At 46.3% G+C, this 24,993-nt stretch overlaps 1 protein-coding gene across 6 annotated transcripts in view; it reads left to right on the top strand.

Moving 5' to 3' along the window:
• ARID1B (AT-rich interaction domain 1B) overlaps positions 1 to 23,461 on the top strand; it is a 440,882-nt gene extending 417,421 nt beyond the window's left edge. For all 6 annotated transcript variants that reach the window (XM_032407588.1, XM_032407585.1, XM_032407584.1 and 3 more), the window contains 7 exons: positions 3,896 to 4,034; positions 4,245 to 4,417; positions 10,810 to 10,960; positions 13,459 to 13,555; positions 15,250 to 16,033; positions 18,031 to 18,161; positions 20,298 to 23,461. In XM_032407588.1, the coding sequence (XP_032263479.1) occupies positions 3,896 to 4,034; positions 4,245 to 4,417; positions 10,810 to 10,960; positions 13,459 to 13,555; positions 15,250 to 16,033; positions 18,031 to 18,161; positions 20,298 to 22,025 (3,203 nt within the window). In that variant the 3' untranslated portion in view covers positions 22,026 to 23,461. The remainder of the gene's footprint in view (positions 1 to 3,895; positions 4,035 to 4,244; positions 4,418 to 10,809; positions 10,961 to 13,458; positions 13,556 to 15,249; positions 16,034 to 18,030; positions 18,162 to 20,297) is intronic.
• The last annotated feature ends 1,532 nt before the right edge of the window (positions 23,462 to 24,993 follow it).

Genomic DNA, 24,993 nt, shown 5'->3' with positions numbered 1-24,993 from the left:
AACACAATTAGAAATCCTACCTCACCCCACCCTTAAGCATCCGAAGCCTTTGCAGTCACGGTATACCTTAAAAACTGGGAAATCTAATTTTAAAAGTCTCACAACATTACATTCAGTTCACAGAGTAAAACAAGCTGCCTGTGAGCAGCCCTGAAACTATTTTTCCAAAATAAAAACTCAGTGGGGTGTAGGGACCAAAGTGGCGAGGTCTGCAAAGATGTAAAGGTATATTTTATTTGCCAGGAAAAACCCGTGTCACTGAATGGGCTGCACTTCTGTATGGAGAATAGCTCTCCCAGCGAGCATCAGCTTCAGTACAAGCAATCCCGCTGAGGCTCAGACCCTTCAGAAAGTGTAGGGCCTGTTCTCTCAACAGTCAGCTCTTCCCTTTTTCCCTTTTTTTAAACTACCGTTTTTATGGCAACATTATCGTTTTAACTGCAAAAAAGAGCTTGGGTTGCAGATGCACTTCTGACAATACATTCTTCTCAGTGGTCCACACGGTCCGAAGTCTGGGGGAACTGGAGGCAGGGAAGGGAGGGCGTCCTGTAGCGAGCCTCCCGGTCAGGGCACGGCCCAGGCGGCCTCACGCCGAGCACACGGGGCTGGTGGGCTTGCTTCTCTGTTCTCCGCGCTGCTCAAGACGCCCTGCTCAGGCGGACAGAAGGACACGCAGACTGGTCAGTGGGGTAGTGAGGAACATCAGCTCCGTAACCAAAACCAGGCTTCTCCAGAACTAGCATTAAGGAAAATGAAATATATTTATTGTCCAAGGAGGAAAAAAAAAAAATTATTCCGAACCGTTTGCCCTGTTGGGGTCTCCTACACTACAAAATTTTTAAAAACGAATTTTCAGCCAAACTCTGTGTTCTTAGAAGTCCGTTTTCCTCATCAGAAGGCAATTATGGTGTATTTCTTAGCAGCCCATCCAGGCAAACTAAACGAAAAGATTCCTAAGAAACGTGCTGGACGGCTTTTTAAACGGCCACTCTGAGGCAGCCTAAATCCCGGATCCCTTGGCCATATCAGCCTTGTGACTCATCCGTCCGTGCTCCGGTTTTGATTTGGCGTGGCTGGCGTGGGCTGAATGTCATTTCGCCAGCCTCTGGGCGGTAGAACCCCTGAGCCCTTGGGGGCGCCACGATCGTCACCGGTCGCTGGCTGGGTGGTGCCCCTCGCCAGAGCTCCGGGTTACGGTCTTGCAGGGACTCGAGCAAGTCCATGAGAGAAAGTTCCTGGAACGAAACGTGGGCAAGGCCTGGGGTACGGCTGCCTCTGGGAGGTGCCGTGGGGATCTCATTATAATAAGCTTGCATAACTTTGTGGAGTTCTAATGAACAGCTGCAGGAATCGCCTCCCCGAGTGGCCTGGGCCACCTGGAAGCTGGGGGGCGGTGGGGGGTGGGGCTGGGGTGGGGGTGGGGGGCAAGGGAGCTCCACATTCAATTAGTAAATCTGTAACCAAAAACCCATCCATCTTTGCTGGCAGGTGGCTGACTGCATTTCTATTATTAGCTGACAGGTGATGTCACAAAACCTGTCATGGAGCCAACTAGGGAATCCTCAGTGGAAGATAAATGAGAAAGGGGTTCAGGTTATAAACAAAGGTGCCCTCTGGGTGACCTCTAGTCACAGTAGACTGGGACATATCAGCTATCCTTCCTTCTCCCTTTCCTCCTTCCCGCAACCCCAGCCAGAACTAGGGCACCAGGTTCGTGCTGTGTAAATTATCTTCCCAGCTAGGAGTCTGGCTGTGCAGTCTGAAGTGTGTGAATGTACTTAACCTTCAGTAACCTTTCCATTGTTTACTTTCGAGTATACATTTGTAGCTTCTGGCAAAAGGTAGGGAGATCCTACAGCGTGCGCCAGCCTCATCTATTAATGGAGCTTCAAGAGGTTGGGTTCATTTTTTTTTTTTTTCCTGAAAGGAAAGGAAAAAACACTGGCAGAGGGAAGAATTTTTCCATTTTTTTTTTTTATTAGCTGTAAATGTGAATACTTGTAAATAAGGGTCATTCTGAAATCACAGCCTGTGAACCATGTTTCCAGGGAAGCCGTACGGTCTGCCGTGTGGAGTGTGGTCTGTGATTTGGGAAGCATGTCATTTCTCCCGCCAGCTCTCTGGGGCAGACACAGCTGTAGGATTATCCTTACACAGTTACAAAAGATGCCACTTTTTTCTTTTATTACAGTCTACTTATTTAATATGTATTTCCAGGGTTTCACCAAAATCTGATTTATAAGCAATGCGTTACTAAGCTTTTCTTTTGCCATAGCTACATTAAAAAGATTATCTACTTTTCAAGTCAGTCTTCCCGGCACCTCCCAGAGCTGCCCTGAGTCACTGTGGTCCCGGGCACTCAGGGGACACCTTATATAGCCCTGGTGGACCGTGCTCAGGACTCACTCCCAAGCAGGCCAGGCCCGGGGGCCTGATCTCACCAGAGACCTCCTGTTCTGCTGAGGCTTTCTGAGTGGAAGTGCTAGACTCATTTCCATCTCGGACTCCCTCCCAGCGCGCTCTGTAATCTTCGGTGATTTGTTGAACCCCATTTCCTCGACAGTTAGATGTGGCTGATGGTAATTGTAGTGAGTCTTGGACACCTCCTAGGAAAGGGACTCCAGATAATAGCATACACAGTATTGTCACTTCCAGGCAGCCGGTGATTCTGCCACTCGTGACGGTTCTGAAAGCATTTATTGTAAACTGCATGAGGGCAGGAATTTTTGTCTTTTTTGTCAGTTTGGGCCACTGGTGCATTCAGGAGTAGAAAAAACAATATAGTAAGCCATATAGAAAGTATGTTATTTATTCAATAAGTATTCATTTAATTAACAAGTGAAGGCAATGTCTGTTGGGCACCTAACATGCAAAGGTTGCTGATAAAGCAGGAACCCTTAAAATATTATGTTTTCCAATGAGATGAGTTTAAGTTTTGAAAAGATCTGCTCAGGGTGCCTGGGTGGCTCAGTCCTTAAGCGTCTGCCTTTGGCTCAGGTCGTGATCCCAGGATCCTGGGATCGAGCCCCGCATCGGGCTCCCTGCTCAGCGGGAAGCCTGCTTCTCCCTCTCCCCCTCCCCCTGCTTGTGTTCCCTCTCTCGCTGTGTCTCTCTCTGTCAAATAAATAAATAAAATCTTTAAAAAAAAAAAAAAGAAAAGATCTGCTCAATTCTGAGCTCTGTTATAGTGTAATTATAGTTAAAGCCAAATCTCAGGACTCTGATAATGACATTAAAGAACTCCAAAGAGCATGACTTCGGTTTTGTAATAACAAATCTGATTCCATAGCTCTAAAAATGGCTTTATTAATGACATAGCATAGACACGTCCAGACATTGAGGAGGCATTGAAGTGACATAAGGCTCATTACTAATTTGTATCATTGCGTTTCGACTTAAACATTTCTCATTGCCTAAGATCTGGTACTAATTTTTCTAATTTTTTCCCTAAAATAGCACAATAGCCCATCAAATCGGTATACCAAATTTTTCCTTACTCTCAGACATTTAGATTATCTCCATTATAAACAACACTGAAATAAACATTTTTCTGCTTAAAGCCTTCTTTTATATTAGATTATTTTCGTGAGATAAATACCCAGGAAAGCAGTCACCCAGTCAAGAGGTATAAATATGTTTTATGGCTCACAAATGAAGTATGTTGCCAAGTAGATTACTAGGAAAAAAAAAAAAAAAAAATTACTAATTTTCACAATAAACAATATAAGAGCAACTAATTTTACTACATCGTTACCAGTAGTGGATATTGTCACTGTTTCTAATAAGATGGTGTCATGTTGTCTTTCTTTCTTTTTCTTTTGGTAAGTAGGAAGGATGAGCTTACTTGATAACCTCTCGTTTCTCCTTCCTTTCTTTTGGTACCTACTACCGTCAGCCAACTCAGGATCCTTGCAAGGTCCACAGACCCCCCAGTCAACTGGCAGTAACTCGATGGCAGAGGTCCCAGGCGACCTGAAGCCCCCGACCCCAGCCTCCACCCCTCATGGACAGATGACCCCGATGCAAGGTGGAAGGTATGCGAAAGCGTCTCCGTGAGCCCCACGACATCCGATTTGTGGAGAAGTGGTGTTCTGTCACGAGTTTTTAAATGTTGATTACTACGTGTCATTTTTTTTTTTTTGGATGGTTTTCACATCAGTTTTCAAGTTAGGCTTTTTTCTGAACAAGCGTTTGGTGGCAGCTCCTGCTACTTCATGGTGCTTTCCTTCTCCTCATCTCTTCAGAAGCAGTACCGTCAGCGTGCACGACCCATTCTCAGACGCCAGTGATTCATCATTCCCGAAACGGAACTCCATGACTCCGAGCGCCCCCTACCAGCAGGGCATGAGCATGCCCGACGTGATGGGAAGGATGCCCTATGAACCCAACAAGGACCCCTTTGGTGGAATGAGAAAAGGTAAGTGCAGAGGGACCTCTGTCCAGGCTTGGTGCAGAGGACATTCTTCTCCCTGCCGTCCCGCAACCAATTCACTTACCCATTCGAGACATAGCTGAGTCCCAGTTCCTCAACCTACTAAATTTCTGGCCTTGGGGAAAGCCTCAGTTTCCTCATCTAGAAACTGGGGTAATAATAGGACCTGCCTAAAGGGTGTGATGAGGCTTAGTTGAGTTAGTGCACAAAAAGCCGATTGGAGAATGACTAACACACGCATGCGCAGGCATGCTCGTGGTGCTCCCTGGCCTCACAGATGGTGTCCTGTGGCACGGGCTGGGCGAGGGCCAGGTGCGGGGTGGTGTGTTGATAAATCAGACAGAGTTCCTGCTGGGGTGGACAGTATCTTGGGGAACAAACAAATAGATAATTAAATATGGTGGTTGATGGAAGAAAGGACCTGATGGAAAAGAAACAAAAAGGAAGAAAGGACACAAAGTGCAGGGATATGGGGTGGGGGTCGTGGGAGGGAAGGACATCCCCTTGAGAAAGGGTGGTCGGGAGGGAAGGGCTTTGAGGAGATGTCGGTTATCCGCGGAGACCTGAGGAATGAGGAGTCAGTCAGAGAAGAGCAGGGAGTGGGGGGAGGCTTGAGGCAGGAGAGGGGTTGGCATGTTTGAGGAGGTAGAAGGCATCTGGGGCACAGTGAGCCGGGGGGGCAGGCCGAGCACACGGAAGCCATCGGGACCACTGGGCCAGAACCTTTCAGCCTCCGTGGGCGTGTGGATGAGTTTGGACCCTAGCTGGAAGATGTTCTGCAGGAAGTGACATGACTGGGTTTTTGTTAAAAAATAAAAAACTGGTGGGGCGCCCGGGTGGCTCAGCCAGTTAAGCCTCCGCCTTCAGCTCAGGTCATTATCTCAGGGTCCCGGATCGAGCCCCACATCGGGCTCCCTGCTCAGCGGGAATCCTGCTTCTCCCTCTGCCCACCACCCACCCAATCATGCTCTCTCTAGCTCTCTCTCTTTCAAATAAATAAAATCGTATAAATAAATAAACAAGTGGCAACTGTGGCAAGTGTGTTGGAGGGACCCCTGTGAGAGCCCAGGGCAGAAATGACAGGGTGGAGTCAGATCCCAGCAGCGAAGAGAGAGAAGTGGACGTGCTCGCTGTGGTTGGTGAAAGAACAGGCCGCGCGGCTGGAGTGAACGTGGGGGTCACGGGACGAAGCAAGTGATAGGGACCAAGAGGGTGACGTTACTACCTTGGAGATGCACGATTGGGAAGTAGAGGCTCACCGTTCGAGCCCGCACTGGGGACAGGAGGGAGAGGAAGGAGAGAGGGAAAGCCCAAGGTGACTGAGGTGGTAGGTGGTGGAGCGTGTCTGTCTGAAGCCGGGCAGAGCGTTGGAATTAGGAATCATTTTAGAGAACTAAGCAGAGAAGTGGGATGGAGAACTGTGGGGTGGATGGGATCGCCGAGAACGTGGGAGAGTTCTGACCGACGTTAGCAAACACCCAGCGGGGTGTTTCCCTTTATGCTGCTCAGTCCCTGGCGTTCGCTTGGCACTGAGAACGGAGCATCTAAGCCTCTGCCCTTTGAGCGCCTCCCGAGGCACACAAGACTCCAAGTGCTCTTTGGCACTCTTCCAAATGCAGCCGGGCCGTGAAATTGAGGCATGATGTGAATATCATTGAAAAAAATACCGAAAAGTAGTGAATACTATTTTTACGGAAGTACTTCTTCCGGCATCCCTTAGACAATAGTACTTCTGTTCGATTTAGATATTCAGGGTATGCGAATTTCTTGATATCTTGTCTTAAGTGGAGAGAAACATAAAGCCCAAAGCCGTGTTTTCACAACTATTATGGACCAGTGAAAAATAAAAATGAATAATTTCAAATTTAGAAGTATTAGGCATGTATCATTTAATTAACAAATGAGATTATGTTTAATATCTATTTTTTATGTAACATTTCAGATATCTGTTATACCAAGTAAGAGAATCTATAATTTTTCCTTTCAAAACATTTCAGAGTTGCCTATTCCAAGTAAATATTCTGCAGAACATGCAATAAATCCCTAAGCTCAGAAATTCACAAGCCTTGTACGTGTTGGAGGTAGCTATTTTTCTTCGTGGTATGAGATAGTAGAAAGAACATTCTGTTAGTGCTGATGGTGGTTGTATCACATTTTTAGACTCTGAAAATTTGACAATAACAAGGGAAAAATAATTAGTAGTGTTTGGAATCCGGCTTCAAAAGTTAGGTGAACCATTCCAGTATCCTGCCTATATGCTATATTGGACATAGGGGGTTACATTGCTTTTGTTTCTGTATGCCTACAGTTTTTCTTACTATGAAAATAAATGGGGGGGTGATTGTGGATCACCTTGTTAGACACTCACTACCTATATAATGTGTTTGCATCCACCGTGTAAATGATACAGTGGCTCAGAGGGAAGGCCCTTCTCATGTTTCCCCGGGATATTGCAGCTCACCTGCTACCTCACAGTGCTGGTGTATTTAGCACCAAATTAAAGCAGATAAACAGAAAACCCACAGAAAACAGGTTTTTGTATAGCCCTGTCCCTGTTATAATAAAGGTTTACCTTCCTCGGTTCACATTATTCTGTGCGTGAACTTGGGGTGCTCTGACTCGTCGTGTAACGACCAGCATCGGGGGCAGCCGTGCTTTGTTGCTGCTCCTGGACTCCAGTGTGGTGATGGGGCCCATGCCAGAGCCTGTCTGGGCCTCCGTGGCCGGAGCAGCCTCGGCCCCAGCCGCCTGCCTGCCCCACCAGCTCCCTGAACGCGTTGCTGACTGACCGGCCCATTACTTGCTTACAAGTGAACAAGTGAATATTTACATGTTGTATATCTAAACAGTATATTTTAAATATCCATTAGTATCTGTACACATAATCCTATTTTTTTTATTTTGAGAGGGAGAGGAAAGGGGGGAGGAGTTGGGGGAGGGGGAGAGAGAGGATCCCAAGCAGGCTTCCACGCCCAGCACAGAGCCCGACTCGGGGCTCAATCCCATGACCCTGAGATTGTGACCTGAGCCGAAACCAAGAGTCAGACGCTTAACCGACTGAGCCACCCAGGGTCCCCCACCTACTTTTTCTTTATTTGAGAGAGAGACAGAGAGAGCACAAGCACGGGGGAGGGCCAGAGGAAGAAGCAGACTCCCCACTGAGTGGGGAGCCCAACGCGGGACTGAGTCATGACCCGAGCCGAAGGCAGACGCTTAACCGACTGAGCCACCCAGGCGCCCCTGCCTTTTCTTTTTAATGCTCTAGTACTGAAGGGGTTGTTTCATAATATTTTGCTGTTATAAAAAATGATGCAGGGGCGCCTGGGTGGCTCAGTCGTTAAGCATCTGCCTTCAGCTCAGGTCATGGTCCCAGGGTCCTGGGATCGAGCCCCGCATCAGGCTCCCTGCTCAGCGTGAAGCCTGCTTCTCCCTCTCCCCCTCCCCCTGCTTGTGTTCCCTCTCTCGCTGTGTCTCTCTCTGTTAAATAAATAAATAAAATCTTCAAAAAAAAAAATGATGCAGTGATTATTGACTGATGTAGCTGTTTTTTTCACACCTGTAATTGTGTTTCTATGAAATAGATTCCTAAAAGAATAACCAAATCAAGGGATCTGAACTTTTATTTTAGTTTACTGAGTATCTTTTACTACATAACAAACTACCACCCGAAGTGGCTTTCAACACCAACGTTTGGTTGCATCTCACAGTTCTCTGGTGGGCGGGGTGGTTCTTCGTTGCATGCGCTGTGTCAGCTTGGGACATGAGGCGCCTGCTGTCATCAGGGAGCCTGATTGGGAACTCTGCTGGAGCTGGGATGTCCCTCGAAGGGTTGGTGTCATCCGGAGGCTCTGTTGGGAACTCAGCAGGAGCTGTTGCTTGGGGGCCTCCTCCAGGGGCCGTCCCACGGAATTTCCCGGGTGCCTCATGACATGGTGGGTGGGTTACCAGAAGGAGCACTTCAGGAGGACGCCCCAGTTGCCAGCACATACAGCCCTCTGCGGCATCGCGTTTGCCGGCGCCCCATGGGTCAACGCTGGTCACATGACCACGCCAAAACTCACTGTGGGAGGGGACTTCATAGGCTGTCAGTACTCTTGGGGGTCATCAAAATATAGCACTCCCATAACACGTATTGACAAAAGTTAGGCCAATGTAGTACTCTTCACATGAGCATGTCAGAGTGTGTGGACCCTCACTCCCCCACCAGGAATGACCATTATGGGTCCTTTTAATATTTGCCCATCGGATTGGGGGAGGGGAAAGTCTCATAACTGTTTTAACTTGGATTTCTTTTAATTATTAGTGAAGTCACACATCTTTTCATATATTGATTAGCCACTTATTTTTCTTTTTCTCTGAATGTCCATTTATTTGCCCATTTTTTTAATCTAATGGTCTTTTTTTCTTACTGGCTTTTTAAGAATTTTTTTGTGTATCAAGGAATTAAGCTATTTAACTTTAATTATCCCCCTTAATGTCTGTCTACCTCTGTTTTTACATTTATAAAATGGAAAGTAACATCAGAACTTAATCTGCCGCCTGTTGACTTGAGCTTAAATAAAATAAAGTATGGGAAAGCTCAGTGCATCCCACCGGTGCTAGACTTCATTATCTGCACTTTTCTTCCAGCCCAGCAAATTCTATCAGCTCACCCAAGTCTAATCAGCTTTTGCTTCGTGTAACATAAAAGTAACCTTCCTAGGATGAAGAAAGGTAGTAGTACTGTATATCAATTAAGATTTGCATTAAAATGTTTAATTTGCCTACAGGCTAGTTTCTGGGCTTGACCCAATTTCCTTCAGGCTCTGAGCTGATGCTAATTTGCATATTTGACCTAATTGCCACTCTACGCCCTGATAGAAATACTTGTATTTCATCCATTCTTGAGTTATTCTTAATTCCCTAGTGGGTTTCTTTATCCTGATTTTGCAGTGACTCAGTAGATGGGTATTCATGTTAAGTTTTCTTACTTTTTTCCACTAGAACGGAAGGCAACTAGCTTTATTCATACAGTTGACCCTTGAACAACATGGGTTTAAACTGCACAGGGCCACTTATACACAGATTTTTTTTTTTTTTTCAGTAAATAGATGTACAGTACTATAAGTGTATTTTTTCTTACGATTTTCTTAACATTTTCTTTAGCTTTACTGTAAGAATACTGTATATGATACATGTAATGTACAAAATTTGTAGGGGTTTTTTTTAAGATTTTATTTATTTGAGAGAGAGAGAGAGAGCACGAGCAGGGAGAGGGAGAGGGAGAAGCAGGCTCTCTGCTGAGCAGGGAGCCCGATGTGGGACTCGATCCCAGGACCCTGGGACCACAACCTGAGCCGAAGGCAGACGCTTAACTGACAAGCCACCCAGGTGCCCCTTTATTGTGTTATTTGCGTACATTATCAGTAAGGCTTCTGGGCAGCAGTCGCCTATGAGTAGTTAGGTTTTGGGGGAGTCCAAAGTTACACGTGGATTTTCACCTTTGAGGGGGCCAGCACCTCTAACCCCCGTGTGAAGGGCCACCTGTATGTGCATTTCATCTCTTCCTCACACCCACTGCAGGAGGCGGCATGACCAACCTTATTTCATAGACAAGGAATGAAACTCAGAAGTTTGGTAACCACCCCAAGAAAGGGCCTGTGTTTGTTTCCTACGTTACTTCATAACAAATTACCACGACCTCAGCAGCCCAGAACAACATCCGTGTAGGATCCCGCGTTCCTGTGGGCTCTCGGCTCGGGGCCCCCCACGGCAGACATCAGGGTGTCGGCCAGGACTCTGCTTATCTGCGGCGCAGGGGCCTCTTCTGAGCTTGTTGAGGTTGTTGGCAGATTTGGGTCCTTGCAGTTGTAGGACTGAGGTCTTGTCTTGAGGACTGTCGTCTGGGGGCCTTCACAGTCCTAGGGGCTGCCCCCCTTCCTAACATGTGGCCCTCTCCACTGCGTGATGGATGCTTCTTCAAGGCCAGCAGGAGAGTGTCTCTGACCGCTAGACACAGATTTAAGGGACGCACTTGGATAATCTCCCTTTCAGTTAACTGCCAGTCAGCTGATTGGTAACTTTAGTTACATCTGTGAAATCCCTTTAGCCATATAACGTATGTAATCATGGGAGCAACACCTCACCATGTTGGTGGGTTCTACTCATCCTCAAGGGAGGGGCTCCTACGAGGCTGTACATGGGGTAAGGGATAGGGATCTTGGGGTCCATCTTGACTCCAGACCTTACACTCTTTGGCTTGTTTTGTTGTCAGCCATACTAAGAATAAGATAAATGTCTGCCGTATTAAGGATAACAGAAATGACTGGAAGGGGCTGTTTGGGCCCCTTGGCTTTTGCAAATGCCTCATTTTCTCTCTGTCCTTTAAAATGTTGCAGTGCCTGGAAGTAGTGAGCCCTTTATGACTCAAGGGCAGATGCCCACGAGCAGTATGCAGGACATGTATAACCAGAGTCCCTCTGCAGCGATGTCCAGTCTGGGCATGGGGCAGCGGCAGCAGTTTCCCTACGGAGCCAGCTACGATCGAAGGTGAGCGTTTTCTAAGATGACCATGAGGTTACTAGAACCTCTCCCCGCACACACATTTCCGAGCCTGGTAGCTGCTGACAACACACACTACTGCTCTGCTGCTGGACTTAGTAAGGGTGGGGTCGGGGGCCTGCCTGCAGCCGACGACCACAGCAACAGCAGGAGGAGAAGGACCCCTGAGAGCTGGAGGCCCCGAGCCGCGGTGGCCCTGCCAGCACCAGGATGCCCCCCGACACAGCCACTGTCCCCACACCTCCAGCTGCCTCGCGCGGCTCCACAGACTCAGGCTTGCGGCCCCCCCCAGCCCCCTTCCCGCCTGCATCTCTTCCTTAGGGAAGTGTTCGCACCCCGGGGGCCACGCTGGGCTTCCCGCAGCCCCGGGTGACAGGGAGCTCTGGGGAAGTCTTCCTCCCGGCGTTGGTTCTTCAGGTCTTTCCGTTCTTCCCTGCGAACGTCTTAAACAGAGAGAATACTTTGCTCTTTGAATAACATCTTTGAGGAAAGCCACGGCAGTCTTGTTTCCAGATGCTTCTTCTCAGGATGGCATCTGGACATCGAATGGCAAGTTGGGTTTCGGTGCTCATGCAGATTATTTTTACTGAGGCAGAAGGACAGTCCTTGAAATGTCTCTTAGAGGTTAACAGAAAACCGGCTCACGGTAGACTTCTCTCTGTGAAGAAGGCCCCTTACTTACCCCTGCCCCCGACTTAAATACAGACCCTGAAAGCACCTTCCCCTGGCTGGTGTGTTCTTTGCCTCCTTAATACACAAGTGCTCAGAAGCCAAGTCTTTAACGTAATATCTGCGATTTTTAAAGAAAATGGAGGCACATTAGAAGGCTCTGGTTCTAACCGGAGCCACAGCCCCAGGCTCGGGGTAGGGATGGCCTCGGCTCCGTCCCTTCAGCATCCGGGGTGGTGGTGGTCCTCAGAGACTCCCTCCGTCTCTGCTGCTCCCACAGACCACGTGCTGGCCGTGGACAAGGGCGAATCGTGACAGTCGTGAGGAGGTTTCCGCTGGTGTGACACAAAGGGGAAGAAAGTTTGAAAGTCACTGTTTTATTACCAGAGAAGCTTTCTTTCTGGCATTTTCCATGCACCTGCTTCTTCAGACACAGAGCCATCACAAGCTTAAAGTGTTTTGGTTCTTTCTAGACTTAAGAATCTAGATTTCTCATTCTTACCCTGGCTGTGGTGTGGTGAACGTTTATTAGTGATGTCTGCATGAATCAGTTTCCCATCGTGTTTAGTGTACTGGATCAGGGATTTTATTTCGATTTGTTTTTGAGGATCCAGAAGAAGCTTTCTTTTTTTCTTTTTCCTTTTTTTTTTTTTTTTTTTTGCTGATGAGATTGGAAGAACACTTCTCCTGGAACATATATTCTTAACGGAGCCCAGGCAAATGTACTGTTCTGTTTCTCCTAGAAGACTTTCTAGAACTAGTTTAAGTCATTTTTGCCTCTACCACGTTAGGGTTTACCTTATGCTTCCTGAAAAGTGTTACTTGTTTAGCTTAAATTTTACCTGCATCAGTTATTATTTCTTTCCTCCTAACGTAAGCTTCCTTCTAGCTATTAATGCCCTTAGCACACACTTCCTCTCTATCTGTTTTACCTGTGATGTTCTCAAAATCCATTTGTTTTCTTTCTTAGTCTCATTCCTTGACCAGTTTAGGAATATATTCAGTGCAAGTATCCTCTTTCTTACAGGATTCAATCAGTATACTAACAAAACCAGTTTATCCCTTTAAACTTCAAATCTATTGCTCTTTTACACATGCTATTTTTATGGTATTTATAGCTTCTCAATGTAATGGGAGTTGAAAAATAAATATTATGCATTCCCATTTTCAGATTTAATAGGAGCACATTTAAATCAGCCCTGTCACTCTTTTAAGTCCCCTCTGTTATTCTTTTCTGTGGCCTTTTAGGGTCATGGGGCTTCAAAATTTTGAGTAGTTATATTTTTACAATTAGTAGCTAACTCAGTATCATTTGGATTAATTGTGGAGTATACTTTTAAAAAATTGAACATTTTGTATTCATAATGAGAAAATAAGTAGAGACATTTTCCATGATTATAGGTCTATGCTCTGGTACTCCTGGAAGTCCTGCTTTGATTCTTAGATTGTTTTTCTTGTCTCTGGCTCTCGTTAATACCTCCCATCATGGGGTTGCATGACGCTCGCTGCCCGGGTCCGCGTCGGTGGGTGGGGCGGAGACTCTGCCCAGAGGTACAGGGGCGCCAGCCTATCTGGCCGGGGCTCCTCGCACACCTTCCAGCCAGGAGATTGGCAGCATTCCCAAAATGGGTGTTGCCATCCCTGTGGCTAAAAGTTAAAGTGCTGTTTCTGCGCGGCGTGCCTCTCTTGGAAGGTGTGTGGAGTGAAGGAAAGACAAGACCACTAAGGGGTGCGCGATTTCCAGAAATGAACTGTTGGTTTCTCTCTTGGCCTGAGGTCCTTTGACAATGAAGTGTTCTTTGAATGCCTCACTCTAGGCATGAACCTTACGGGCAGCAGTACCCAGGCCAAGGCCCTGCCTCAGGACAGCCGCCATATGGAGGACACCAGCCCGGCCTCTATCCACAGCAGCCGGTGAGTCGGCGAGCGGGCATGCATCTCTGAGCTTTCTGTTTAAAACCCCAACTTGTGTTACTGCTGCAGAGTTTTAGGAAGTATAAGAAAAATGAGTAGCATTTATTGAACAATCAGGATCCGTTTGCTTATGCTAGAAAATATTATTAGGATTTTGAAGTCAGCAAATTTTTCAAAAGCTCTGGATAGATGGTATCCTGAAGCAAAGGTCACATGTTGTAGGAAGTAAAGGACGTTCAGCCTTGTCAGGAAGAATCAGCCCGAGTAAAGAGTATTTTAAACATGTGTCTGTTGTGTGTATTGTCCTATCAAATGCCATTTTCGAATAGAAATTTGTCGATGTTTTAAAGATGTGTAGATAAAAATAACTTAAAATATTAAATACCAAAATGAAATTTAATCGGCTTTTTAAAACTGAGATATTAATGACCAGGTATTTTGCCCACATAGGATGGGTGGGTGCTGGTTGACGCAACCGTAGATCCTGAATTGTGTAGGATAACCTTGCAGTAGCCACTAGTGCTTCAGAGAATTGCACGTCGTGCCGTGGCTGTTCAGACACAGGAGTTTGCTATTTCTTTCTTTTTTTTTTTCCTTAAAGGTTTTATTTATTTGAGAGAGAGAGTGCACACACGTGCGAGCGGGGCCGTGGGGGGTGGGGCAAAGGGAGAAGGAGGAGGAGGAAGCAGACTCCCCTCTGAGTGGGGAGCCCGATGCGGGGCTCAATCCCACAATCCCAAGATCACGACCCGAGCCAAAACCAAAGAGTCAGACGCTCAACCGACTGAGCCACCCAGGCGCCCCAAGAATTTGCTATTTCTAAACAACTTTTCAGGTTTAAGACCTCTGGTAGCATAGAGGGGGTTTTAAACATTTAATTTTCCTGGAGCATGTATGTGCAGTAAATTGTATTATTAAAGCAGCTGATCTTAAGCAATTTCCAAGTAAGGTGAAAGAACACTAATTATCACATCAGCATCTTTCTCACATCAGGAGGATCCCACCCTAGTCGAGTGCTGGTACCCGGGGTGTCCCAGGAGGGGAGCCTGATACACAGGAACACGGGCCCTGCTGTCAGAGGCTGGGGCCTGTGGGGCTTTCGGGGGAGACTCTGAGCTGCACTGCTGGAAGTCGGGGTGGGGGCCAGAGACCGTAGGGTGTCAGGGCAGCAGGTCCAGTCTGAGGAGCTGGATGCTACGTGGAGACATTCCTGCAAAGGTAGGCCTAAGGAATCTCTCGACTGCAGGAACCTCGCAGGCTGGCCCTCAGGAAGCTCCGTCCGTGCCAGTGCGAGCCCTCCTCCTCCCCACTGAGGCCGTCTTCATGTAACCCCAGGCCCCCGTCCGGCGGTGCCCGCGCGGGGGTCACCAGAGCTGTGCCCCTGTATTGCAGCCCTGGGAAATACCAAGGGAGGAGATACCAGGAAAAAGAGAGAGGAAGCCTTTCTTTACCCAGAGAAAATGCCAAGCACATGCAGACAGACTTCGGAAACCCTCTCCGGAGTACGTGACGCGGCATTGTATTATAATCCCGAAATAGGGGGCTTCAGTTGTTAGTGCTTGGTTGTTACAGGAGCTTCCCATATTCATTTTGAAACGAACATTCCACCAGGTAATAACTGTTTTGCATAATTTAAGTGTGTGATTATACCTGTAAAAGCACATTGGTATGATTTGTCTTGATATGCGTTTCAGAATTACAAACGCCATATGGACGGCATGTACGGGCCCCCAGCCAAACGCCACGAGGGAGACATGTACAACATACAGTACGGCAACCAGCAGCAAGACGTGTACAACCAGTACGGGGGCTCTTACTCCGGGCCGGACAGGAGGCCCGTGCAGGGCCAGTACGCGTACCCCTACAACAGAGAGCGCATGCAGGGCCCGGGGCAGATACAGCCGCACGGGATCCCGCCTCAGATGATGGGCGGCCCGATGCAGTCGTCCTCCAGCGAAGGGCCTCAGCAGAGCATGTGGGCGGCTCGCAACGATATGCCTTACCCCTACCAGAACAGGCAGGGCCCGGGCGGCCCCGCCCAGGCACCTCCGTACCCCGGCATGAACCGCACGGATGATATGATGGTACCTGATCAAAGGATCAATCACGAGAGCCAGTGGCCTTCTCACGTCAGCCAACGTCAGCCTTACATGTCCTCTCCCGCCTCCATGCAGCCCATCACGCGCCCGCCTCAGTCATCCTACCAGACGCCCCCGTCGCTGCCAAATCACATCTCCAGAGCCCCCAGCCCTGCCTCCTTCCAGCGCTCCCTGGAGAGCCGCATGTCTCCAAGCAAGTCTCCCTTTCTGCCCTCCCTGAAGATGCAGAAGGTCCTGCCCACCGTCCCCACGGCCCAGGTCACGGGGCCGCCCCCCCAGCCACCCCCCATCAGAAGGGAGATCACCTTTCCTCCTGGCTCCGTCGAGGCCTCACAGCCAGTTTTGAAACAAAGGCGAAAGATTACCTCAAAAGATATCGGTAAGCATTGCGGGCCTTGGCCTGAAATGAATCCCAGTTGTGATCGAGAATTTTAATTTTAGTTTAGATTTAGCTCCAGTTAATCTCCAGGGGATGAAATTCTTAGGACGGCAAACTATCAAGACATGTTTTTGTACAGGAGCGGCAGCAGAAAGCTGCTGGTCTGAGTTGAGAAACAGTGCCAGAGAGGAGCGTGAGTTACAATGGTATTTTTACACGTGAGTGTTATTTGTGTGAGAGAGTAGAGCTCCGAGTGAGAGACCAGGGGATCCTCAGTAACCATGTTTTATCCTACAGTTTGAGCTGAAAGATTGGGCCGCAACCAAGCGCTTGATTTCTGCCCTGGTGAGCCCCACGGCTGAGAGGCTAATGAAATGCTCGGGTGGCCTGAGAAAATTTGAAGGAATTTGAGGAACCCCAGACAGACAGTGAGCTTTCCTGGGAAAAAGCAGAAGCCTGCGTATAGTGTGTAGATAAATATATAACATAATATACAGAATTTGATACGATGTGGTGTGTAGGTAGCACTGGTGGATACGGGCCAAGGAACGATTTCAGTCGGTGCCGATGTTGTTTGCTCATTCTGTTTGGGATGTTCTGAATACTAATCCCAGATCTGGAATATCTAGGAGTACACACAGGTTTTATGCATTATTTTTGAAGTACTTTTAATATAGCAAAGGAAATTATAGACCTTGGTTATATAAGAAACAGTCTTTTCAAAAACCTCAAAATCACTTGACTTGAAATCATTAAGAGTGACTAGAAAATCAAAGATACTAAAGATTTTTTTCAACCACTGGAATTAAGGACATATTCGGGCAGAGCAGGGGAGAGAAGTAAGGCCTTACAGAGGGGCGCTGGAGACGAGAAGGAGATATAGACAGACACTGAGCACCGTTTTATATGTGGAAATATATTTGTAAAAATATGCACATGTGTTTGTTGTGTTTATGTATGTGTGTGTGCATATGTTTGAATAAATAAACGTATTTAAATTTTTTATAAAATTCCTCTGCGCATCTTAGATCAGCATTTCTCATCAGCCTGGGGAAATTTATGTTCCCTTATTTGAAAAAGAAAGTTCGCTTTTTCTGTTACCAAAGTATTGTATGCCTCTTAGAAAATACGGAAAGTAGATGAAATTACAATAGAGGTGGAAACCCACGCCTCCCCAGCGCGTGCGATTGCTGCTGGTGTCTGGTGCGGGCTGTTTCTCTGCTGAGTTCTGATGGCTTGGGCCCGCTCCTGCCTTGTGCTTCCGCCGGTTTCCTGAGACGGAAATCTCAGACGTACGAGGGGCCTCTTCTCCTAGCCCCATCTTATGGCAAATCTTGCAAATGTTTTATCTAATCCTTGTGTCTTCTTCAGTAACGGGAAGGGGGAAAAGAAAAGTGCAGCCCTTCTGTTTCCCATCCCAGGCTCAGACCAAGCTGTTGAAAAATCTGAACCTTCAAAGTGCTAATAATTGTCAACAGCATGTTCTGAGGGCAGGAGCTCAGACAGAAGAGGACAGCAAGGGAATATCAAGACTGTCTACCCCAGAATGCGCTGCTTGGGAATTACATTTTGCCTATATTCTGCCACCCTGAGACATTTGTGAATGGAGTGGGCAAAAGAAGACAAATACCATTTTTTGGTTTGACTCAATTATTAACACTCTGCTGCATCATTACAGAGTCTGTTAGGGGCTAAAGGAAACCAATCGGAGCTGAGAAAGGGCCCTTGGGCTCAGCCACCACCACCTCAAGAAGCACTTTTGGCTCATGTTTAACCAACAAAGCCAAAGGATCTTAAATAACAAAAGTTTCTTAGGAAGCTGTGCCCTCCATTTAGAATCTGGAAATGATCACGTTTAACCATGCCTCAGGACATTTGTTTGAAATCAGTATTTAACTCAACACTCGACTTCTTTTTTCTTATTCTTTTGTTATCTTCTGCCCTTTCGTGCATAGAGTTAATATTAATTATACCCTTGTTCTTTCTCCTGGTTTTAGTTACTCCTGAGGCCTGGCGTGTGATGATGTCCCTTAAGTCAGGTCTTCTGGCTGAAAGTACTTGGGCTCTGGACACTATTAACATTCTCCTGTATGATGACAGCACTGTCGCTACCTTCAGTCTCTCCCAGGTAAGCCGGCACCCATCCAGCCAAGCGGCCAGGTCGCAGAAGCAAGCTCGGGAGTGCACAGTGCGCGAGTGCCGGGGGTGAGCCGCACCCCCACCGGATGTGGCTGCCCTTGTCGTCGTTACGCACGTAGCGCTGTCTGAGGATTTAGTCGGGAGTAATGACTCATTTCAGGCTCTAGTATAAATATACACGTACTTCTGTTTCTCACGAGAAAACCGTCCCCTGTGTGCGCGTGCATGTGTGTGTGTGTGCGCGTGTGGACTAGATAGTAAAAGTAGGTTGTTGTTTAGAATGAATGTCAGCAGCCGGCGGGAGGTGACCGAAATGTCGCGTGAGGCTGGGACCGTAGTCAGTGTTGGGTATGCAGGAGCTTGCGATGGGACATACCCTACTTTCCAGGGAGACCGAACCTTTTTCTTTTAATTAGAAAGAAATGTTACGTTATGGAAAATGTACAGTAGAGAGAGCGGTAGAGAGAACAGTTTAACGAACCGCCGTATCCCCATCATTCGGCTGAGATAGTTCTGAACTCATGGCCAGACTTGTTTCCTGGTCTGTTTCCTTCATTGCTGCCTCTCTCCACCTTATTTTGAGGCAGTCATTGAAAAGCCTGCTACTTTTAATAAGCTTAAAGCGCTCTGCTTTGTTCAGCAGTAGACTTAAAGTAGCTTCCAGCGTAATTGCTAGAGGAGAGAAGGGGGGCAGAGGGCTAGGGAAAATGCCCAGGAGTCAACTGAGCTGCAGACTTTTACAGAAATAGTTAGAAACAAAAATGAGGAGAGGTAGTTCTCCCTACTGTGTATGAACAGTTCTCTGCTTTGGGTGAAAAAAGCCAAAACATCTAATTACCTTGCTTCTGTTGAAATCGGACCAGAATCTTCCACTTTGTCTTTCTTCTCACATTTAAGTCCTCATTATAGCCCTAAAAGGCAATTTTTCACTTGATAGGAAGTGTATTAATAAGGTTATAAACATCGCATGAAGCCCCTTGTAACAGAAAATACTAAAAAATGTGTCCTGGCTTTGCTAGAATAATTATCTTCCGTCCTTATGTGAGCAGAGTGAACAACTGTTGCTCACACATTTTCATAACCAGAATTGTTTTAGTAACTTGCCCCTTTCCCCTGCCCTGGGGAAAAAGTCAACTTTAAGTGGGGGAACAAACACCCAAATCTTCACATGAAAAAGTGTGCCTTCATCCCCTAAAAGGGAGTCCTTTGTGGTTAGTCCTTGAGTGGCCCCTTACTTCTTAGTAATCGTTCCAAACGCACTTTCAGGAAACTGATAGCAGGATACGAAAGTACGATTGAGTTCCAAACACCTGTCATTAAAGAATCCTTCTGTACTTCCTTATCCTTCTTCATTGTCCCTGCATGTTGGAGGCGTGGGCGTGGGGGGAGGGGCTCTGGGCAGTTGCTGATCATGGAGTACCTTGGCTTTCTCGATGCAAACGTTTGCTGAAAGGAAACGAAAAGTGGCTTTTGTCTTTCAGCTGGAGTTGTGATAGCTGAAATGTAAAAGTGCATTCTATAAGGCATTCTAATTCATTTATCACGGACTAAATTGATTTGTTTTTAATTTTCTGTGTTTATGAGCTACTCCATTGCTGAAATTATCTTTTCCCAAAGATATATGGGGAATGTAAATTAGGGTAACCTATGGCACCTGAGACAAAAATAACCATAAAATCCTAAGAATAATAACCGTAAAAATCCAGGCAAGCAAGTCTCAGATAAATAGTAGAAGAGAACAGACTCACTTTGGCTGAATGAGTCTATAAAATCCACGTTCCCGCTCTTCTCATATGGAGTGCATTGTACCTAAGTCAGAAGAAAAGGCAAAGAACTTGATAATATTCAAAAGAAGAAAATGACAGGGAAGTTTTCATATTGATGGAGTAGGAAAGTCAGCAGCAAGTGGAAAACATGGTACACGTTGGTTTAGTTAACAATGTAAAATTCAGGAAGCCGGTTCTAACGGATATGTAGTTTCTCTCTCTGGGCTTAGCCAAAAGGGAATTAAAACCTGTGAAAATCATCCTAAAACTGTATTGATAGCTGTCAGGATTGTTGCCCTTCTCCACCCTGTTTGAGGTTATGACATTGTACCCGTTCTTGTTCTTTTCTCCCTCTCTAGTTGTCTGGATTTCTCGAACTTTTAGTAGAGTACTTTAGAAAATGCCTAATTGACATTTTTGGGATTCTTATGGAATATGAGGTGGGAGACCCCAGCCAAAAAGCACTTGATCACAATGCAGTGAGGAGAGATGACAGCCAGTCATTGGCTGACGACTCGGGGAAAGAGGAGGAAGATGCTGAGTGTATTGACGAGGAGGACGACGAGGAGGATGAGGACGAGGACGAGGACGATGGGAAGACGGAGATGGAGGAGAAGAGCAGCGCGGCTCTGGCCTCTCCCAACGCCACTGCAGATCCCAAGGAGAAGCCCAGGCAAGCGAGTAAGTTCGACAAGCTGCCAATAAAGATAGTCAAAAAGAACAACCTGTTCGTGGTCGACCGGTCTGACAGGCTGGGTCGTGTTCAAGAGTTCAACAGTGGACTTCTGCACTGGCAGCTTGGTGGGGGGGACACCACCGAGCACATCCAGACTCACTTCGAGAGCAAGATGGAGATCCCTCCTCGGAGGCGTCCACCTCCCCCTGTAAGCTCCACTGGTAGGAAGAAAGAGCAAGAAGGAAAAGGCGAGGCTGACGAGCAGCAAGAGAAAAGCATCATCGCGACCATTGACGACGTCCTGTCTGCGCGGCCAGGGGCGCTGCCGGAAGACGCAAACCCTGGTACCCAAACCGAAAGCAGTAAGTTTCCCTTTGGGATCCATCAAGCCAAAAGTCACCGGAACATCAAGCTGCTGGAGGACGAGCCAAGGAGCCGAGACGAGACTCCTCTCTGCACCATTGCGCACTGGCAGGATTCTCTGGCTAAGCGCTGTATCTGTGTGTCCAACATTGTCCGAAGCTTGTCTTTTGTGCCTGGTAATGACGCTGAAATGTCCAAACATCCAGGCTTGGTGCTGATCCTGGGGAAGCTGATTCTGCTCCACCACGAGCATCCAGAGAGGAAACGAGCGCCGCAGACCTACGAGAAGGAGGACGACGAGGACAAGGGGCTGGCCTGCAGCAAGGACGAGTGGTGGTGGGACTGCCTGGAGGTCTTACGGGATAACACGCTGGTCACGTTAGCCAACATCTCCGGGCAGCTAGACTTGTCTGCGTACACAGAAAGCATCTGCTTGCCAATCCTGGACGGCTTGCTGCACTGGATGGTGTGCCCGTCTGCAGAGGCGCAAGACCCCTTCCCCACTGTGGGACCCAACTCCGTCCTGTCGCCTCAGAGACTCGTGCTGGAGACCCTCTGCAAACTCAGCATCCAGGACAATAACGTGGACCTGATCTTGGCCACGCCTCCATTTAGCCGTCAGGAGAAATTCTATGCTACGTTAGTTAGGTACGTGGGGGATCGGAAAAACCCAGTCTGTCGAGAAATGTCCATGGCGCTCTTATCGAACCTTGCCCAAGGGGACGCGCTGGCAGCGAGGGCCATAGCTGTGCAGAAAGGGAGCATTGGCAACTTGATAAGCTTCCTAGAGGACGGGGTCACCATGGCCCAGTATCAACAGAGCCAGCATAACCTCCTGCACATGCAGCCCCCGCCTCTAGAACCCCCGAGCGTGGACATGATGTGCAGGGCGGCCAAGGCTCTGCTGGCCATGGCCAGGGTGGACGAGAACCGCTCGGAGTTCCTCCTGCACGAGGGCCGATTGCTGGATATCTCGATATCAGCCGTCCTGAACTCTCTGGTCGCGTCTGTCATCTGTGATGTACTGTTTCAGATCGGGCAGTTATGACATCCGAGAGAAGGCAGCATGTGTGAGTGAAGACTAGAGGCTCCCGTATCACTGGCTGTTTTCTGTTCTTGTTTATCCAGCGTAGGAAGAAGGAAAAGAAAATCTCTGCTCCTCTGCCCCATTCACTATTTACCAATTGGGAATTAAAGAAATAATTAATTCGAACAGTTATGAAATTAATATTTGCTGTCTGTGTGTATAAGTACATCCTTTTGGGGTTTTTTATTTTGTTTTCGTTTTTTTAACCAAAGTTGCTGTCCTAGTGCATTCAAAGGTCACTTTTTGTTTCTCACAGATTTTCTTTTTAATGTTCTTTTCTATGTTGTATTGCATTTTTTTTTGGGGGGGGGGAAGCAAATTGACTTTAATGAAAAAAAATGTGGCAAAAGATGCTAAGATGGGAAAATTTCACCACACTGAGGCAAAAAGGTGAAAAATTATCAACTTCCTAGGCATGTTATTCTTCAGATAATGGAAAAAAAAAAAAAACTGTATCCCATCGCCCAAAGCTCTGTGCAATAGAAACTTCTAGAGATGTAGGAATAGGGGCTCAAGGAGGTGTGTCAGTCAGTAGTCAAACTATGAAATGATACTGGTTTCTCCACAGGAAAATGGTTACATTAGGCTAGGAGCAAAAACAATGTTTTTTTTTTTTTTTTTTTAAGTTAAGATTGAAAATACATACCTGACAACGATCAACGGAAACTGCTTTCTCACCACTACCGTCATGTCTGCTGTCTGTCGTCTGACCTTCCACGTGACAGTTCTTCACAATTCCTTTAATCATTTTTTAAATATTTTTTTTTTACTGCCCATGGGCTGTGATGTATATAGAAGTTGTACATGAAACATACCCTCATGCTTTCTTTTTCTTTTCTCTCTCTTTTTTTTTTTTAGTACAAAGTTTTTAGTTTCTTTTTCATGATGTGGTAACTACGAAGTGATGGTAGATTTAAATAATTTTTTATTTTTATTTTATATATTTTTTCATTAGGGCCATATCTCCAAAAAAAAAAGAAAGAAAGAAAAAAGACAAAAAACAAAAACAAACAAAAAAAAAACCACAAAAAAAAGAGGGTAATGTACAAGTTTCTGTATGTATAAAGTCATGCTCTATTTCGGGAGAGCGGCTGATCACAATTTGCTTCATGAATCAAGGTGTGGAAATGGTTGCATATGGATTGATTTAGACTATGGTTACCAGTACAGACAAAAAAGAAAAAAATACAACTAAAAGGAAGAAACACAACTTCAAAGATTTTTCAGTGACAAGAATCCACATTTGTATTTCAAGATAATGTAGTTTAAAAAAAAAAAAAGAAAAAAACTTGATGTAAATTCCTCCTTTTCCTCTGGCTTAATGAATATCATTTATTCAGTATAAAATCTTTATATGTTCCACATGTTAAGAATAAATGTACATTAAATCTTGTTAAGCACTGTGATGGGTGTTCTTGAATACTGTCCTAGTTTCCTTACAGTGGTTTCATAGTAACCAAGTTCTTCCCAAGAAATAATAGGGGAAAACCCAGCCGTGTACTAACATAGTCCTCCTCACGAAGCCCTGAGGTCGGGAGGGGCCTTTAGGGATTACCTACCTTAGAGTGGGGAGCAACAGTTTGATTTTCTCAAATTATTTAGCTGATGAGCCTTTGTTTGAAGCAATCAACTCAAATGACACTGAGGTATGAGAATTTCCGGTGTATATGGGAGGTGGCTGCTTAGCCCCGGAGCTCACTGGCCTGGCGATGTAACGTTCTGCCTTTTACTAACCCCATCTTGATTTGAATCAGCGATCGATCTAATCCATGTCTCTTCTGTGTGCCTCAGAGGTATTTTGCATTTCGTTTACTCCACCGTGTATAATATTTATATTGTACAATGTTAAAAAAATATGTTATATTGTATGTGGTGTACATAGTGCAAAGTGATTATTTCTATTTCAGGGCATATTAATATTCTCCTATTCCTTCCTACCTGGTGCGCAGTAGCTTTTTAATACTAGTCACTTCTAATTTAAACTTCTTCTTCCTGGGTCCTTGACTGTTATTGTGTAACACTCAGTTTCTTTGAAACTGCTGCAGAATTAAGCTGTTAGCGGACTCCCTTCTGACGCTACCTCTCCACCACCCTACCAGTCCCAGCACACTCAGACACCCCAAGTGCTCGCGCCAGACCTGTGGCCCCAGGGGTCGCACCCGGAGGAGTTAGACGAGAGCACGCAGCTGCGACCAGCGTGTGAAACGTGACTCGAGGGTCATGAGAAACAGATTTTTCTGCGAGCAGTATCCTCCTCTGTCAACCCCCCACATTACTTAGTCACACAGTCTTCGTACTTAACAATGCAGCCAAATACATGTTGAATTAAAACCCCACTTAAAAGTCTACTTTAAATACATCTGCTTGCTAAGAACAGATTTTAGTGCTCCGAGCTTCAAATGCGAAGATTTGTACGAGGGAACTCGATAGTCTACCCACTCTCTTAGCAGAGCATGAATAAAACGTACACAGACTCTGACACCCCAAATCTTTTGTCATTCGAAAAAGTAAAATCATTACAAAAGACTGTTGTTTTCTTGGTTTGAGTTGTAATCAATACCTAGAGTCTAACCATTGAGCAACAAGTTTTTACGTGCTAATATGCAATGTAACCTCTAGAATAATGCAGGAAGACTTTAGCGTCCTTTCTATAGTCACCCCAGAACCGAGACTGCAGCAGCCCACGAAGAACTTACAGCCTGCCTGAGATCATCCTGCCTACAAACTGAGTTATTGCTTTGTCCTAAAAATTAGTTGTTTTTTCTTTTTTTCCCTATGAGGCTTTTCGGAAATTTACAGGATGCCCGTACTTTAAATGTGTACAAAAAAAAAAAAAAAAAAAAAGATAAAAATAAAGGTGCAAAGAAAGTTTAGTATTTTGGAATGGTGCTATAAAGTTGAATCTGTTGGTATTTGACTGCATTTTTTT

The sequence above is a fragment of the Phoca vitulina genome, unplaced genomic scaffold (genome assembly GCF_004348235.1).
Source record: "Phoca vitulina isolate PV1807 unplaced genomic scaffold, GSC_HSeal_1.0 scaffold9, whole genome shotgun sequence".
Taxonomy (NCBI): Eukaryota; Metazoa; Chordata; class Mammalia; order Carnivora; family Phocidae; genus Phoca; species Phoca vitulina.
The sequence above is the reverse complement of the archived record's forward strand: the minus strand, read 5'-3'. Positions and strand labels throughout refer to the sequence as shown.